The sequence below is a fragment of the Procambarus clarkii genome, chromosome 37 (assembly GCF_040958095.1).
Source record: "Procambarus clarkii isolate CNS0578487 chromosome 37, FALCON_Pclarkii_2.0, whole genome shotgun sequence".
NCBI classification, from domain to species: Eukaryota; Metazoa; Arthropoda; class Malacostraca; order Decapoda; family Cambaridae; genus Procambarus; species Procambarus clarkii.
In genome coordinates, this window is record NC_091186.1 from 42,461,090 (window position 1) to 42,478,452 (window position 17,363).

The window sequence follows — 17,363 nt, forward strand, 5'->3', positions numbered from 1 at the left end:
TAACAGTTTAAATCCAAACAAACACCTGTAACCACTTCTTCCAACGAGTTCGCAACAGCAACAACCCCAGCTCTCGATAGATGCACCCCATCACGAGCATACATTTCATTTCTTCCATAGAAGTGTTCCCAGTTGTCTATGAAAGATATTGCATTTGATTTGCAATATCTTTCCAGCCGGCAATTGACACCAAGTGCCCTTGACATCCATTCATTTCCCACTCCCTTTCTTGGAAGAATGCCACATATGACCGGGATTCCTCCCTTGCTCCTAACTAATTCAATGGCTGTCCTGAATCTCTGTATTAGTTCTTCACTCCTAACTCGTCCAACATCATTACCCCTGCACTAATACAAATAATGGGTTTGTTCCCATTTCCTGTCATAATATCATTCATGTTTCCAACAATATCATCAATTCCAGCTCCCGGGTAGCAAACCCTTAATCTGTTCCCCCTATCTCTGGCACAAAATGTTCTGTCTAAATACCTCACCTGGGAATCTCCCACAACCAAAATTCGCTTCGATCCTCCCTTTTCCTTTCGAGCAGTTTGAGGGACCTGCGTTTTAATGCTCCTCGTTACTTTGTCTTTGCCACCTCGTTGAACAACAGGTTCAACACAGCACTCGTCCTCTAATACGTCAAATGCATTAAAAGTCCTTAGGTGAAGGCTATTAGTTGTCGGTTTTGCCAAGGTCTTCTTAAGACCCCTGTCTTTCACAACTTGCCAAGACGAGGACTTCTTAATACTGGTCCCATATCAGTCCTTCTTAATGAGGTCCCGTCAACACTGGCCTCCTCCTTCGTTTCCTCCCGAAGTCTCAGCCGTCGTACCTCCTCCCGCAGGGAATCCATCTCTGCTCTCAGAGCTCCAACCATACTCACCAAATCCCTCACTAATCCCTCCATTATTGCAATAATATTGTTATTAGAATCGGAGCTCCAGCTAACACAACCTCTCACTGTGACTGCACCTGACTGCAGTCACAGTGAGAGGGTTACCCTCTCACTGCAGTCACAGTGAGAGGGTAATGATGATAGGGTTACAAGATACGAGCTAGATGGTGTTGAGATTGCGAAGTCGAATTGCGAAAGGGATCTGGGAGTTATGATTAGTAAGAATTTAAAACAAAAGGATCAATGCATAAATGTTCGTAATAAGGCAAATCGGACACTTGGATTTATTAATCGCAGCGTTAGTAACAAGACACCTGGTGTGGTTCTCAAGCTATATCTTACTCTAGTTAGGCCCCATTTAGATTATGCAGTTCAGTTTTGGTCGCCATATTATAGAATGGATATAAATTCACTTGAACGTGTCCAGCGTAGGATGACTAAGTTAATTCCCAAAATTAGAAATCTTTCATATGAAGAAAGATTAACAAAGCTTAAGTTGCATTCACTGGAAAGGCGAAGAGTTAGGGGCGACATGATAGAGGTTTACAAGTGGGTGAATGGACATAACAAAGGGGATATTATTAGGGTATTAAAAGTATCAACACAAGACAGAACACGAAACAATGGGTATAAATTGGATAAGTTTAGATTTAGGAAAGACTTGGGTAAATACTGGTTCAGTAACAGGGTTGTTGATTTGTGGAACCAATTGCCGCGTAACATTGTGGAGGTGGGGTCCCTCGATTGTTTCAAGCATGGGTTGGACAAGTATATGAGTGGGATTGGGTGGTTATAAATAGGAGCTGCCTCGTATGGGCCAACAGTCCTTCTGCAGTTGCCTTTGTTCTTATGTTCTTAAGTATATGAGTGGGATTGGGTGGTTATAAATAGGAGCTGCCTCGTATGGGCGAAGGCTTTCTGCAGTTGCCTTTGTTCTTATGTTCTTATGTAATACTAAAAAGTACCTAATTTCATCTTCATAGTTTTTCACTTTTTGCCTTAAAATTGCACTGTATATATTGCTACCCAATCTCCCAACCATTATGTTCCCAATTTGAACATCTTTACCATTGTGATCATTGCTGTTTTCTTATATGTGCTGTCAATCTGCTGTATGGTGTTTATAAGAACATAAGAACAAAGGTAACTGCAGGAGGCCTATTGGCCCATACGAGGCAGCTCCTATTCTATAACCACCCAATCCCACTCATATACTTGTCCAACCCGTGCTTGAAACAATCGAGGGACCCCACCTCCACAATGTTACGCGGCAATTGGTTCCACAAATCAACAACCCTGTTACTGAACCAGTATTTACCCAAGTCTTTCCTAAATCTAAACTTATCCAATTTATATCCATTGTTTCGTGTTCTGTCCTGTGTTGATACTTTTAATACCCTATTAATATCCCCCCGGTTATGTCCATTCATCCACTTGTAAACCTCTATCATGTCACCCCTAACTCTTCGCCTTTCCAGTGAATGCAACTTAAGCTTTGTTAATCTTTCTTCATATGAAAGATTTCTAATTTGGGGAATTAACTTAGTCATCCTACGCTGGACACGTTCAAGTGAATTTATATCCATTCTATAATATGGCGACCAAAACTGAACTGCATAATCTAAATGGGGCCTAACTAGAGCAAGATATAGCTTGAGAACCACACCAGGTGTCTTGTTACTAACGCTGCGATTAATAAATCCAAGTGTCCGATTTGCCTTATTACGAACATTTATGCATTGATCCTTTTGTTTTAAATTCTTACTAATCATAACTCCCAGATCCCTTTCGCAATCCGACTTCGCAATCACAACACCATCTAGCTCGTATCTTGTAACTCTATCATCATTACCTAACCTCAGAACTTTACATTTATCAGCATTAAACTACATCTGCCAATCCTTTGACCATTTCAAAACCCTATCTAGATCAACTTGAAGTGATAGTGAGTCCTCCTTGTCCTCGTTGTCGGTCAGGTGAAGTCACAGTGAGAGGTTGTGTTAACCGGAGCTCCTGAGTGTTGTTATATTATCATAGCAATATGGAAGTTGTAGTGAAGGACCTGGTGACTCTAGTGGGAGCCCTGAGGACAGAGTTGGACTCTCTGCGGGAGGAGGTGCGTCAGCTTAAAAAACAACGAGAAGTAACGAAGGAGGAGACCAGCAGTAAAGGGACCTCGTCTTGGAGAGTTGCGAAAGACAGGGGCCTTAAGAAGACTTTGATAAAGCCGCCTTCAAACGCCATAGCAACTTCAAATTCATTTGACGTTTTGGAGGACGAGTGCTGTGGAGAGACTGTGGATCGCGCAAAAGGGAAAGCAACGAAGAGAAAGGAAGCGCAGGCCCCTCAGAAAGTAAAGGAAGTACCTAAGCAAACATTAGTTGTGGGAGATTCCCAGATAAGGTATTTGGATAGAACGTTTTGTGCTAGAGATAGGGGGAACAGGTTAAGGGTTTGCTATCCCGGAGCTGGCATTGGTGATATTATAAACAACATGAATGATATTATGGCTGGTAATGGGAACAATCCCATTATTTGCATTAGCGTGGGAGGAAATGATGTTGGTCGAGTCAGGAGTGAGGAACTGATTCAGAGGTATAAAACAGCCATAGAGTTAGTTAGGAGCAAGGGAGGAATCCCGATCATATGTGGCATTCTTCCAAGAAAGGGAGTAAGAACATAAGAACAAAGGCAACTGCAGAAGGCCTATTGGCCCATACGAGGCAGCTCCTATTTATAACCACCCAATCCCACTCATCAACCCACTGTCCAACCCGCGCTTGAAACAATCGAGGGACCCCACCTCCAGCACGTTACGCGGTAATTGGTTCCACAAATCAACAACCCTGTTACTGAACCAGTATTTACCCAAGTCTTTCCTAACTCTAAACTTATCCAATTTATACCCATTGTTTCGTGTTCTGTCTTGTGTTGATACTTTTAATACCCTATTAATATCCCCTTTGTTATGTCCATTCACCCACTTGTAAACCTCTATCATGTCACCCTTAACTCTTCGCCTTTCCAGTGAATGCAACTTGAGCTTTGTTAATCTTTCTTCATATGAAAGATTTCTAATTTGGGGAATTAACTTAGTCATCCCAGGGGGGCCTCGTAGCCTGGTGGATAGCGTGCAGGATTCGTAATTCTGTGGCGCGGGTTCGATTCCCGCACGAGGCAGAAACAAATGGGCAAAGTTTCTTTCACCCTGAATGCCCCTGTTACCTAGCAGTAAATAGGTACCTGGGAGTTAGTCAGCTGTCACGGGCTGCTTCCTGGGGGTGGAGGCCTGGTCGAGGACCGGGCCGCGGGGACACTAAAAGCCCCGAAATCATCTCAAGATAACCTCAAGATATCCTACGCTGGACACGTTCAAGTGAATTTATATCCATTCTATAATATGGCGACCAAAACTGAACTGCATAATCTAAATGGGGCCTAACTAGAGCAAGATATAGCTTGAGAACCACACCAGGTGTCTTGTTACTAACGCTGCGATTAATAAATCCAAGTGTCCGATTTGCCTTATTACGAACTTTTATGCATTGATCCTTTTGTTTTAAATTCTTACTAATCATAACTCCCAGTGGTGGGCCTTTTGAGCCATTACCAGTATCAGGAACTGATACTGAAGATCAGTGATCAGGTGCGACTGCATCCTGCGTGACGGGAGATGTCTCCCGTGGTGTGCTATTCTGTTGTTTGTTGTTTAGGATTCGCTACTCAGAACAATAAGTTTCCAGAAGCACGGGCTATGGTGAGCCCGTAAGTGGAGGCTCTTTGGAGCCATTAACTGTATCAGTGGCTGATACTAGAGATCTGACGATGGATGGGGGTTTTCAGCCTGGAGGGCTGGCTATACCAGTTATGGAGCTGGTGGGGTTAGTGTAGATAAAACCTCTAGGTTTTCCGTTTTTTCTTTACCTGCGACTTTGGCTGAGTAGTGCTGTCGTTAGAGTTTTGTGACGTGGCCTCCATGAGGAAGTCTTGAACCGTATAGGAGTCGTATATGTGATGCGGCGGTGGAGCTCCTACTGTGATTTCCTCGTCTGAGGAGTCCGTAACCTCTGTAGTGGACGTTTTTGTCTTTCGCCTCGCAGCCTTAGGTAGGTTTAGGTGTCGTTGATTGGTGGTTGTAGCTATTTCAGGAGCGCTGGTGGTGCTGTTATCGTTTGTAGACAGCACGTCTGCTAGTGCGGCTGCTGAGATAGTGATGGTAGGAGTGTTGGGAGCTGGAGAAGGAATTACCTCTGTTTGTGTCACCAGGGTCATGGGCAGTTCTGGAGTCGGTTTTGAAGTTGACCACTTGGTCGTCCTAGTGGTAGTCTCCGGAGTGGTAGAGGAGGCAGTGAGATTTACTCTCACGTTTACGCTGCTGGCTGTGATAAGAACATAACATAAGAACAAAGGTAACTGCAGAAGGCCTATTGGGCCCATACGAGGCAGCTCCTATCTATAACCACCCAATCCCACTCAAATACTTGTCCAACCCGCGCTTGAAACAATCGAGGGACCATACATCCACCACGTTACGCGGCAATTGGTTCCACAAATCAACAACCCTGTTACTGAACCAGTATTTACCTAAGTCTTTCCTAACTCTAAACTTATCCAATTTATACCCATTGTTTCGTGTTCTGTCTTGTGTTGATATTTTTAATACCCTATAAATATCCCCCAGTTATGTCCATTCATCCACTTGTAAACCTCTATCATGTCACCCCCTAACTCTTCGCCTTTCCAGTGAATGCAACTTAAGCTTTGTTAATCTTTCTTCATATGAAAGATTTCTAATTTGGGGAATTAACTTAGTCATCCTACGTTGGACACGTTCAAGTGAATTTATACTTATAATATAATATTTATCTATAATACGGCGACCAAAACTGAACTGCATAATGTAAATGGGGCCTAACCAGAGCAAGATATAGCTTAAGAACCACACCAGGTGTCTTGTTACTAACGCTTCGATTAATAAATCCCAGTGTCCTATTTGCCTTATTACGAACATTCATGCATTGATCCTTTTGTTTTAAATTCTTACTAATCATAACTCCCAGATCCCTTTCGCAATCCGACTTCGCAATCTCAACACCATCTAGCTCGTATCTTGTAACTCTATCATCATTACCTAGCCTCAGAACTTAAGAACATAAGAACAAAGGTAACTGCAGAAGGCCTGTTGGCCCATACGAGGCAGCTCCTATTTATAACCACCCAATCCCACTCATATACTTGTCCAACCCGCGCTTGAAACAATCGAGGGACCCCACCTCCACAATGTTACGCGGCAATTGGTTCCACAAATCAACAACCCTGTTACTGAACCAGTATTTACCCAAGTCTTTCCTAAATCTAAACTTATCCAATTTATACCCATTGTTTCGTGTTCTGTCCTGTGTTGATACTTTTAATACCCTATTAATATCCCCCCGGTTATGTCCATTCATCCACTTGTAAACCTCTATCATGTCACCCCTAACTCTTCGCCTTTCCAGTGAATGCAACTTAAGCTTTGTTAATCTTTCTTCATATGAAAGATTTCTAATTTGGGGAATTAACTTAGTCATCCTACGCTGGACACGTTCAAGTGAATTTATATCCATTCTATAATATGGCGACCAAAACTGAACTGCATAATCTAAATGGGGCCTAACTAGAGCAAGATATAGCTTGAGAACCACACCAGGTGTCTTGTTACTAACGCTGCGATTAATAAATCCAAGTGTCCGATTTGCCTTATTACGAACATTTATGCATTGATCCTTTTGTTTTAAATTCTTACTAATCATAACTCCCAGATCCCTTTCGCAATCCGACTTCGCAATCACAACACCATCTAGCTCGTATCTTGTAACTCTATCATCATTACCTAACCTCAGAACTTTACATTTATCAGCATTAAACTGCATCTGCCAATCCTTTGACCATTTCAATACCCTATCTAGATCAACTTGAAGTGATAGTGAGTCCTCCTCCGAATTAATTTCCCTACCGATTTTCGTATCATCGGCAAATTTGCAAATGTTGCTACTCAAACCTGAATCTAAATCATTTATATATATTATAAACAACAGAGGTCCCAGGACAGAGCCTTGAGGCACTCCACTTACAACATTTTCCCACTCTGACTTGATTCCATTTATACTAACTCTCTGTTTCCTTTGGTATAGCCATGCCCTAATCCAGCTTAATATAGCACCCCCAATACCATGAGACTCTATCTTTTTAATCAGTCTTTCATGTGGCACTGTATCAAAAGCTTTGCTAAAGTCAAGGTATACAACATCGCAATCCTTACCACTATCAACTGCCTCAACAATGCTAGAATAAAAAGATAACAAATTTGTTAAACATGAACGGCCATTTATAAAACCATGTTGCGACTCAATTATTAATTTATGTTTTTCAAGATGAAGACGAATTTTATTTGCTATTATAGATTCGAGTAACTTTCCCACAATAGACGTTAGGCTAATTGGTCGATAGTTAGACGCAAGTGATCTATCTCCTTTCTTAAAAACTGGTATCACATTAGCAACTTTCCAAAACTCTGGCACTCTGCCTGACTCTATTGATTTATTAAATATGGTTGACAGTGGGTCACAAAGCTCCTCTTTGCATTCTTTAAGCACCCTAGCAAACACTTCATCCGGCCCTGGGGATTTGTTTGGTTTGAGTTTTACTATTTGTTTAAGAACATCCTCCCTGGTAACTGCTAAACTCGTCAACCTGTCCTCGTCCCCACCCACATAGACTTGTTCGGCTGAAGGCATATTGTTAAGTTCCTCTTTAGTAAATACAGATACAAAATATTTATTAAAAATACTACTCATCTCTTCATCACTATCTGTTATTTGACCTGTCTCAGTTTTTAATGGACCTATCCTTTCCCTAGTCTTAGTACGATATAACTGAAAAAACCCTTTAGGATTTGTCTTTGCTTGCCCTGCTATGCGAACTTCATAGTTTCTTTTTGCTTTCCTTATCTCTTTTTTAACATTTCTAACCAGTTGTACGAATTCCTGTTCTAAAGTGATCTCCCCATTTTTAATCCTTTTGTACCAAGCTCTCTTTTTACCTATAAGGTTCTTCAAATTCTTTGTTATCCACTTTGGGTCATTAGTATACGATCTATTCAATTTGTATGGTATACTACGTTCCTGTGCTTTGTTTAGAATATTCTTAAATAAGTTATATATTGAATCCACATCGAAATCCCCATTTAAGTCACCTATCGCTGGGTTCATGTCTCGCTCCAAGACCGGCCCACACCCCATACCCAAGCCTTTCCAATCAATTTGACCCAAAAAATTTCTTAGGCTATTAAAATCAGCTTTTCGAAAATCTGGCACTTTAACAGAATTTTCTCCTACTGGTCTATTCCATTCTATGCTAAATCTGATTTCTTTGTGATCACTGCTCCCTAGCTCACTCCCTATTTCGATGTCATTAATTTGCGTTTCCCTGTTAGTTAACACTAAATCTAAAATATTATTTTCCCGTGTTGGTTCCTTAATGTGTTGCGTAAGAAAGCAATCGTCAATTAATTCTAGAAAATCTTCTGCTTCACTATTCCCTGTTTTGTTCAACCAGTTTATTCCGCTAAAATTAAAGTCACCCATGACATAAATACTGTTAGATCTAGATGCTCTAGATATTTCATCCCATAGATGCTTTGCTTCCATTCTGTCTAAATTTGGTGGCCTATATATTACTCCTATTATAATATTATTAGCTTTTTCGTTTAATTCAATCCAAATAGTTTCTGTGTGTGGCTCTGTTTTGATTCCCTCTTTGAGACTACATTTCAAATTGTCCCTAACATATATGGCTACTCCACCTCCTCGTCTAATATATCTATCTGTGTGAAATAGTTTAAATCCATATATTTGATATTCAGCTAATAGTTCTCTATTTTCTACATTCATCCACGTTTCGGTAAGTGCAATAATATCTATTTTTTCTGTGCAGACAAGAGCATTTAATTCGTTAATTTTATTTCTTAGACTTCTACTGTTAGTGTAATATACCCTAAGTGAATTGTTATTTTGCGGACCTTCTCTTTCCCTGATCGTTTTGCCAATTCCTTTCTCCCACAAACACATACTTTTATTACCTCCTTCCTCCAAATCAATTCCCATACCTCTATCTACTAACAGTTTAAACCCAAACAAACACCTCTAACCACTTCTTCTAGCGAGTTCGCAACAGCAACAACCCCAGCTCTCGATAGATGCACCCCATCACGAGCATACATTTCATTTCTTCCATAGAAGTGTTCCCAGTTGTCTATGAAAGATATTGCATTTGATTTGCAATATCTTTCCAGCCGGCAATTGACACCAAGTGCCCTCGATATCCATTCATTTCCCACTCCCTTTCTTGGAAGAATGCCACATATGATCGGGATTCCTCCCTTGCTCCTAACTAACTCTATGGCTGTTTTATACCTCTGAATCAGTTCCTCACTCCTGACTCGACCAACATCATTTCCTCCCACGCTAATGCAAATAATGGGATTGTTCCCATTACCTGCCATAATATCATTCATGTTGTTTATAATATCACCAATGCCAGCTCCGGGATAGCAAACCCTTAACCTGTTCCCCCTATCTCTAGCACAAAACGTTCTATCCAAATACCTTATCTGGGAATCTCCCACAACTAATGTTTGCTTAGGTACTTCCTTTACTTTCTGAGGGGCCTGCGCTTCCTTTCTCTTCGTTGCTTTCCCTTTTGCGCGATCCACAGTCTCTCCACAGCACTCGTCCTCCAAAACGTCAAATGAATTTGAAGTTGCTATGGCGTTTGAAGGCGGCTTTATCAAAGTCTTCTTAAGGCCCCTGTCTTTCGCAACTCTCCAAGACGAGGTCCCTTTACTGCTGGTCTCCTCCTTCGTTACTTCTCGTTGTTTTTTAAGCTGACGCACCTCCTCCCGCAGAGAGTCCAACTCTGTCCTCAGGGCTCCCACTAGAGTCACCAGGTCCTTCACTACAACTTCCATATTGCTATAAATCTTGTTTATCTGTATCTTTTGCTACCCAGTCTCCCAATCTTTATGTACCCAATCTGAACATCTTTACCATTGTGATCATTGCTGTCTTATATGTGCTGTCAATCTGCTGTATGTTGTCTATTAATCTTGTTTAAATTACTAATCAAGCTGTCAATGTAATCAATCAGAGCTTTAATATAACAATGCGCTTTAATATACTTACTAAGCTCTCTCATCTCATTTTTCTCTTGCAATGTATCTTTATCATTTATTAATTCAGATAGAAATTACCAACTTAAAATTATCTGCTAACGCAGAACACGAAACAATGGGTATAACCAGGATAAGTTTATATTTAGGAAAGACTTGGGTAAATACTGAACTGGGTTGTTGATTTGTGGAACCAATTGCCGCGTAACATTGTGGAGGTGGGGTCCCTCGATTGTTTCAAGCATTGTTTCTCACATAAGGGACATGTATATGAGTGGGATTGGGTGGTTATAAATAGGAGCTGCCTCGTATGGGCCAACAGGCCTTCTGCAGTTGCCTTTGTTCTTATGTTCTTATGCTAGATTAAGGACCTGCCCGAAACGCTGCGTTCCTGATGGATTTACAAGAATGTTAATACTGTACTATCCAATGTATTCTCACAAACCCAATGTACCTTCTTGTATATATATAAATAAATAAATAAATAAATAAATAAATAAATAAATAAATAAATGTATATATTTTCAGATTATAATTCGTATTATGCAAATATCTCCGAGTGAATTAGTGTACCTCCGTATTTTTAATTTTTAATGCAACATACATAATACATTTTTTTAAGTATTTATTTATAATAAATAATTTAATTATTTAATTTATAATAATTTAATTATTAATAGCATTATATAGTCGATTTAATATTGAACACGTACACATAAGCGAAACGTCCAAAACTGGTTTCCGAAATGGCAAAAAAATTAGTGTTGTCAATGTAAGGCGTATCTTGTATCCCAGTGGGAGAGCTGTTTCCTTCAAAAAGTATAATTTATTTATTTATTTATTTATGCATATACAAGAATGTACATAAGGAATGTGAGGATACAATTATGGTAATTACAGTCTTGTAAAGCCACTAGCACGCGCAGCGTTTCGGGCAGGTCCTTAATCTAAGAAAATTTTAAGGAGGTAAATACTTGCAAAATTTATAGACAAAAAAATGATAACAGATTACATGGAATGAAAAAAAAAAAAGATGAGAGAAAATTATAGGTACAGTATATTAAAGCACATAGGTAGCTATGATTGATTGCAATGACAGCTTAAAATGGTAGTTGACAACAAATTGGTAGGCACAATACAGCAGAAACAATATAAGATTGATTGCAATGACAGCTTGAATGGTAGTTGACAAAAATTGGTAGTCACAATACAGCATATGGCTAGCACATAAAAGAAGACAGCAATGAACACAATGATAAGGTTGTTTGATATTACATAAAAATTAGGAGATTGGGTACCACTAGGTACAGAGCAAATTTAAAGCTCAGTGTAGGAAACTAAATAGATGAAGTTAGGTACTTTTTGGTTTTGCTTTTAAATAAGGCAAAAGTTTTACAGTTTTTCAATTCACTAGGGAGTGAGTTCCATAGACTAGGTCCCTTAATTTGCATAGAGTGTTTACACAGATTAAGTTTGACCCTGGGGATATCAAAGAGATATTTATTTCTGGTGTGGTGATAATGGGTCCTATTACATCTGTCCAGGGAGAGTTTCAGAGCATGGTTTGCATTTAAGAACAGGGTTTTGTAAATGTAGTTGACACAAGAGAATGTGTGGAGGGAGTTAATATTTAGCAAGTTTAGAGATTTAAACAAGGGAGCTGAGTGTTGTCTGAAAGCAGAGTTAGTTATTATTCTGATAGCAGATTTTTGCTGTGTGATGATGGGCTTAAGGTGGTTTGCAGTGGTAGACCCCCATGCACAGATACCATAATTAAGATAGGGGTAGATTAGTGCATAATATAGTGAGAGGAGAGCAGAGTTAGGAACATAATATCTGATTTTGGAGAGTATACCAACTGTCTTAGAGACTTTCTTAGTTATGTGTTGAATGTGGGTGCTGAAGTTGAGTCTCTTGTCTAGGAATAGGCCAAGAAACTTGCCATCATTTTTATTACTGATGTTAATGTTGTCTATCTGTAGCTGAATTGCATTTGATGATTTGCTTCCAAATAAGATGTAGTAAGTCTTTTCGATGTTTAATGTTAGTTTGTTCGTTGACATCCATAAGTGGACTTTTTTTAATTCATTATTCACAACATTATTTAGTGTATGTGGGTTGAGGTTTGAGTAGATAAGGGTAGTATCGTCAGCAAACAATATAGGTTTGAGAATATTAGAGACATTAGGCAGATCGTTTATATATATAAGAAATAGAAGAGGTCCTAAGATGCTGCCCTGTGGCACTCCAACGGTAATTGGTAGAGTGGAAGAAGTTGTATCATTGATGGTTACATATTGGTGTCTGTCACTAAGATAGGATCGGATGTAGTCAAGGGCAAGGCCTCGGATTCCATAATGCTGGAGTTTAAATAAAAGGTAGTTGTGATTAACAGTATCAAAGGCTTTTCTTAGGTCAATGAAGAGTCCAATCGGAAACTCATTTTTGTCAAGGGCTGAGTAGATAATGTCAAGGAGACTAATGATTGCATCATTGGTACTCTTTTGGGACCGGAAGCCAAACTGGCAGGGGCTGAGTATGTCGAATTTTACGAGGTAGGAATAGAGCTGTTTGTAAATAATTTTTTCAAATATTTTTGATAGAATGGGTAGATTTGATATTGGTCTATAATTGTTTATGTCCGCCGGATTGCCTCCTTTATGGACTGGCGTTACTCTTGCTTTTTTGAGGATATCAGGGAAGGTGTGACACTCTATAGATTTGTTGAACAGTAGTGCTATGGGTGGGGCAAGGGCATGGGAGGCTCTCTTGTACACAATGGACGGAATTTCACTGGTGTTCCCTGCCTTGGTTTTTAGAGAGTGTATGATGGACACAACATCTGCCGGGCTGATTGGTGAAAGGAGAAGAGAGTTTGGATAGCTGCCTGAGAGATATGTGTTAATATGTGTCTGAGTCTGTGGGATTTTACTGGCAAGATTAGCACCAACCGATGAAAAGAAACTATTAAATTCATTTGCCATTTCTAAATCAGTTGACGGTATATCCCCATCCTTGTAGAGTTTTATTTGGTTATGTGAGTGTTGTTTAGTTCCTAGGATACTAGAGATAGTTTTCCAAGTGTTTTTCATGTTGCCTTTTGCTTCATTGAATCTATTCACATAATATGCAAGTTTTGCCTTTCTTATGATACTGGTAAGCATTGATGAGTACCTTTTAGCTACTTCTTTTGAAACTAGGCCAATCCTAACTTTCTTTTCATATTCATGTTTCTTGTTGATTGAGTTGAGAATGCCATTTGTGAGCCATGGATTGTTTAATCTTTTGTCAGTTACTTGCTTTGTAAGAAGGGGACAATGAAGGTTGTAGAGGCTTAGAGTTTTGGAGAGGAAGAGGTTAGCTAATGAATTTATATCATGGGTATTATTGAATTCAGAATCCCAGTTAATATTGTGAAGTGCCTCTGTAAGATTGTCTAAAGCTGATTCACTGTGTAGCCTAAATGAAAATTTCTTGCTTTTTGGTGGTGTTATGTCCATGTTCGCTATGAGAAAGGTAGGATAGTGGTCAGTTGTTCTGTCGTAGATTATACCAGATACAAGGGGAGCTGTTATGTTTGTCCATATGTGGTCCAAGGTAGTGGCTGATGTTTGAGTGACTCGGGTAGGTTTGGTGATAGTGGGGATTAGCATACAGGAGTTCATGCTGTTAAGGAAATAGTCAACTTGAGAGCAGTTTTGTTGACCCAGGTCAATATTGAAGTCTCCTCCCAGAATGATGTGGTTTTTGTTGAGATTGTTGTTTATAATAAGATTCCTTAGGTTGTCTGAGAAAGAAGCTATGTTAGTATTAGGAAATCTATAGATGGCTCCAATAGTCAAAGAGGATTTAAGGGATTTAATTGTAAACTGAGCAAAAGTATATTCACAGTAGTCATCTCTGTCACTAATAACACTGTTGCAGATAAATGTATCTCGGTAATATATAGCTGTGCCACCACCTTTTTTATTAGGCCTACATTTATGAATGGCTTTATAACCAGCTAAGTTGTAGAGTTGGGTATAGTCTTTATTTAGCCAAGTTTCTGTTAAAATAATGAACGATAGGTTAGTACCTAGTGCTGTGAGTAGTGCATTTAAATCGTCAAAATGTTTACCAAGTGATCTAACATTTTGGTTATAAACTGATAGATAGGTGCTATTTTGGAGTTTGTTTTTAGCCTGGTGTGCTGTGAAATACTTACAATAATGATGATCAATGTGCTGGTTGGTGTAGATATGAGACAGAAGATTTTGATCAGGATCAATATCAGTGTGCATAGAGATGCAGAGGGATCACGATACAAGATACACGATAAAGCAAAACACAAGAATAAGAGCAGATACAATAAAATAGTAACAATTTAGAAGTAAAATAAAGATCCAATAGATAGCCAGGGAGGACACAGAAGTTACATAAAATAAAACACAAAAAATCAGTAGAGACTGACAATATAAATGTAAAATAAAAAATAATAAGAAAAATAATAATCATAAAAAAATGATCTTGAAGATAATTAGCTTAGTAATGGTTAATTAACAGGGTAATAAAAAGCCCTAGGTTTAGTGACAAGGGGATTAACTAAGAACAAATAATTAAGAGTATAAAACAGGCAAAGATGACAAACAAAAAATAAAGTAAAAATTAAAATAAAAATAAAAATAAACACCTTTGGAAAGGAAAGGCAGAGCTTAAGTACACTTTGGTTGTATGTGAGACTACAAATTATGTTCTGGTTATTCAGCTGATATCCCACAGTCATCCAGGAAAGATCGTGTGGCCTTATGTTTAAAGAAACAATTCCAAGTACATTCTTTGATTCAAAAACATGAGAATAAATACAAGTGTTAATTTTAAATGACCAGATATAAACAAAAATAAGAGGTTGGAAAAATGATACGTGGAACCAGACCAAAACATTGGGACGCTTAGGTGATGAGAGGGTAAACAACCGCCGCCATTTTAGTAGCGCTACAGCCGGTGATGTCCAGCACGAGCAATAAGGGAAAATCTTGACACAAACTGTATCTATCATAAAGAAGAAGCACCGCCATTGACCGCCAAGTGCTCACATCAAGTCTAACTCTAAGAAACAACACTCAAGCCTTGACGCTTCTCCCAACATCCGGGGGAGAAAACTTTCACACAAACTGCACCTGTCATAAAGAAGATGAAGACTCACCAGTGTCCACAGTGTCCGAAGGTATTCACCAGTCGTGGAAATTTGAAGCGTCACATGCTAGTGCATTCTGGTGACAAACCTCATGAATGTCCAGAGTGTGGGAAGAGATTCAGTGAGCGTGGAAATATGAAGACTCACATGTTAGTGCATTCAGGTGACAAGCCTCACGAGTGTCCAGAGTGTGGGAAGAGAGTCAGTCGGGGTGGATATTTGAAGACTCATATGTTAGTGCATTCAGGTGATAAACCTTATAAATGTCCAGAGTGTGGGAAAAGATTCAGGCATCTTCATCGTATGAAGACTCACAGGATGGTGCATGCGGATGAGAGACCTTTTCAATGTGCAGAGTGTGGTAAAAAATTTAGAGAACGTGGATGTATAATAAAGCACATGTTAGTGCATTCAGGTGAGAAACTGCATGAGTGTCCAGAGTGTGGGAAGAGATTCAGTCAGCGTGGATATTTGAAGACTCATATGTTAGTGCATTCAGGTGACAAGTCTCACGAGTGTCCTGAGTGTGGGAAGAGATTCAGTCGGCGTGAACATTTGAAGAGGCACAGGATGGTGCATGCGGATGAGAGACCTTTTCAATGTGCCGAGTGTGGTAAAAAATTTATCGAACGTGGATCTATAATACAGCACATGTTAGTGCATTCAGGTGAGAAACTGCATGAGTGTCCAGAGTGTGGGAAGAGATTCAGTCGGCGTGGACATTTGAAGACTCATATGTTAGTGCATTCGGGTGAGAAACCTCATGAGTGTCCAGAGTGTGGGAAGAGATTCGGTCTGCGAAGACAGTTGAAGACTCATATGTTAGTGCATTCAGGTGACAAGCCTAACGAGTGTCCAGAGTGTGGGAAGAGATTTAGTCATCTTGGAAGTATGAAGAGGCACAAGATGATACATGCAGATAATAGGCTAAACACTTTGAGTGTGAAAGATAATTAAGAGAATGTTGAAGGATAATGAGGCACATATTGGTATATTAACTTACCTTTAATCTAACAATGTGCTATCGTGCTATCACAATGTCAGTTGGATGTTCTTTTTTTTTTTTTTTTTTTTTTTTTTTTTTTTTGAGATATATACAAGAGTTGTTACATTCTTGTACTGCCACTAGTACTCGTAGCGTTTTGGGCAGGTCCCTGGAATATGATCCCCACTGCGAAGAATCGTTTTTTCATCCAAGTACACATTTTACTGTTGCGTTAAACAGAGGCTACAGTTAAGGAATTGCGCCCAGTAAATCCTCCCCGGCCAGGATACGAACCCATGACATAGCGCTCGCGGAACGCCAGGCGAGTGTCTTTCCACTACACCACGGAGACTGAAAGCTATGGTGGTGATTGAGCTATGGTTGATGGTGACGTATGTAAACAAGGGGGGTAGTAATGTGTTAGACTCCAGAGATAGTGGCTCTACGCCAAGCACAATCACTCCGTCAGGCTCCTCGTCTGACACGGATGATGATGACGATGACGAAGAAGATGAGGACTGGGACTCGGGTGAGTCTACCTACTTGTGAGCACGTGAAGCTTTGGCCGAGTGTTTTGGCTTGGCATTGTGTACCTGACCCCTCTTCAGAGGTAATTATATTTTGTTTGAGAAACCCAGCAAACACAGAACGTTTGTGGACGTTTTTAAATGGTTCCACAAAGGTAATACTGTAACTTTTGACATAAATACGTATATCTGATGTTCTTAAAACCAAAGGATATAACTAAAAACATATATTCTTGAGACACAGTTTTTTAAGATTTATGTAAAAATTTAAAAATAATAGTGAATGCTATGGTATTATAATGTTTTCATGCTTTATATTTAAGAATAAATAATTTTCAGTCAACATTTAGTTTTTTTTGTTTACTTTCTGTAAAGCTATCCAATTTACGTTCTTATAACATAAATATAACATTTATATGACGTCAGTATAACGTTATTTACACGACATCATTACGTTATTATGATGTTATATTAACGTATAATTCCTGTGTGAAAACCAGAATATATATTGAACTTTATGTTTTAAACCTTGTAAAGTTATCATAAAACTTGGAATAAGACGGTAAGCATGCT

At 39.3% G+C, this 17,363-nt stretch overlaps 1 protein-coding gene across 1 annotated transcript; it reads left to right on the plus strand.

Annotated features, from left to right (window-relative positions):
* Positions 1-15,275: 15,275 nt before the first annotated feature.
* Positions 15,276-16,812, plus strand: LOC138371921 (gastrula zinc finger protein XlCGF8.2DB-like). The gene is made up of 2 exons (XM_069336974.1): positions 15,276-15,639; positions 16,733-16,812. The coding sequence occupies exons 1-2, from the start codon at positions 15,276-15,278 to the stop codon at positions 16,810-16,812; spliced, it is 444 nt and encodes a 147-aa protein (XP_069193075.1).
* Positions 16,813-17,363: the final 551 nt, after the last annotated feature.

What these genes read in the sequence shown, in the direction of transcription:
- LOC138371921 (XM_069336974.1), top strand. Translation starts at nt 15,276, where the DNA reads ATGAAGACTCACCAGTGTCCACAGTGTCCGAAGGTATTCACCAGTCGT. An exon ending in TTTTCAATGTGCAGAGTGTG is followed by an intron (nt 15,640 to 16,732) that starts GTAAAAAATTTA and finishes TCACTCCGTCAG; the next exon opens with GCTCCTCGTCTGACACGGAT.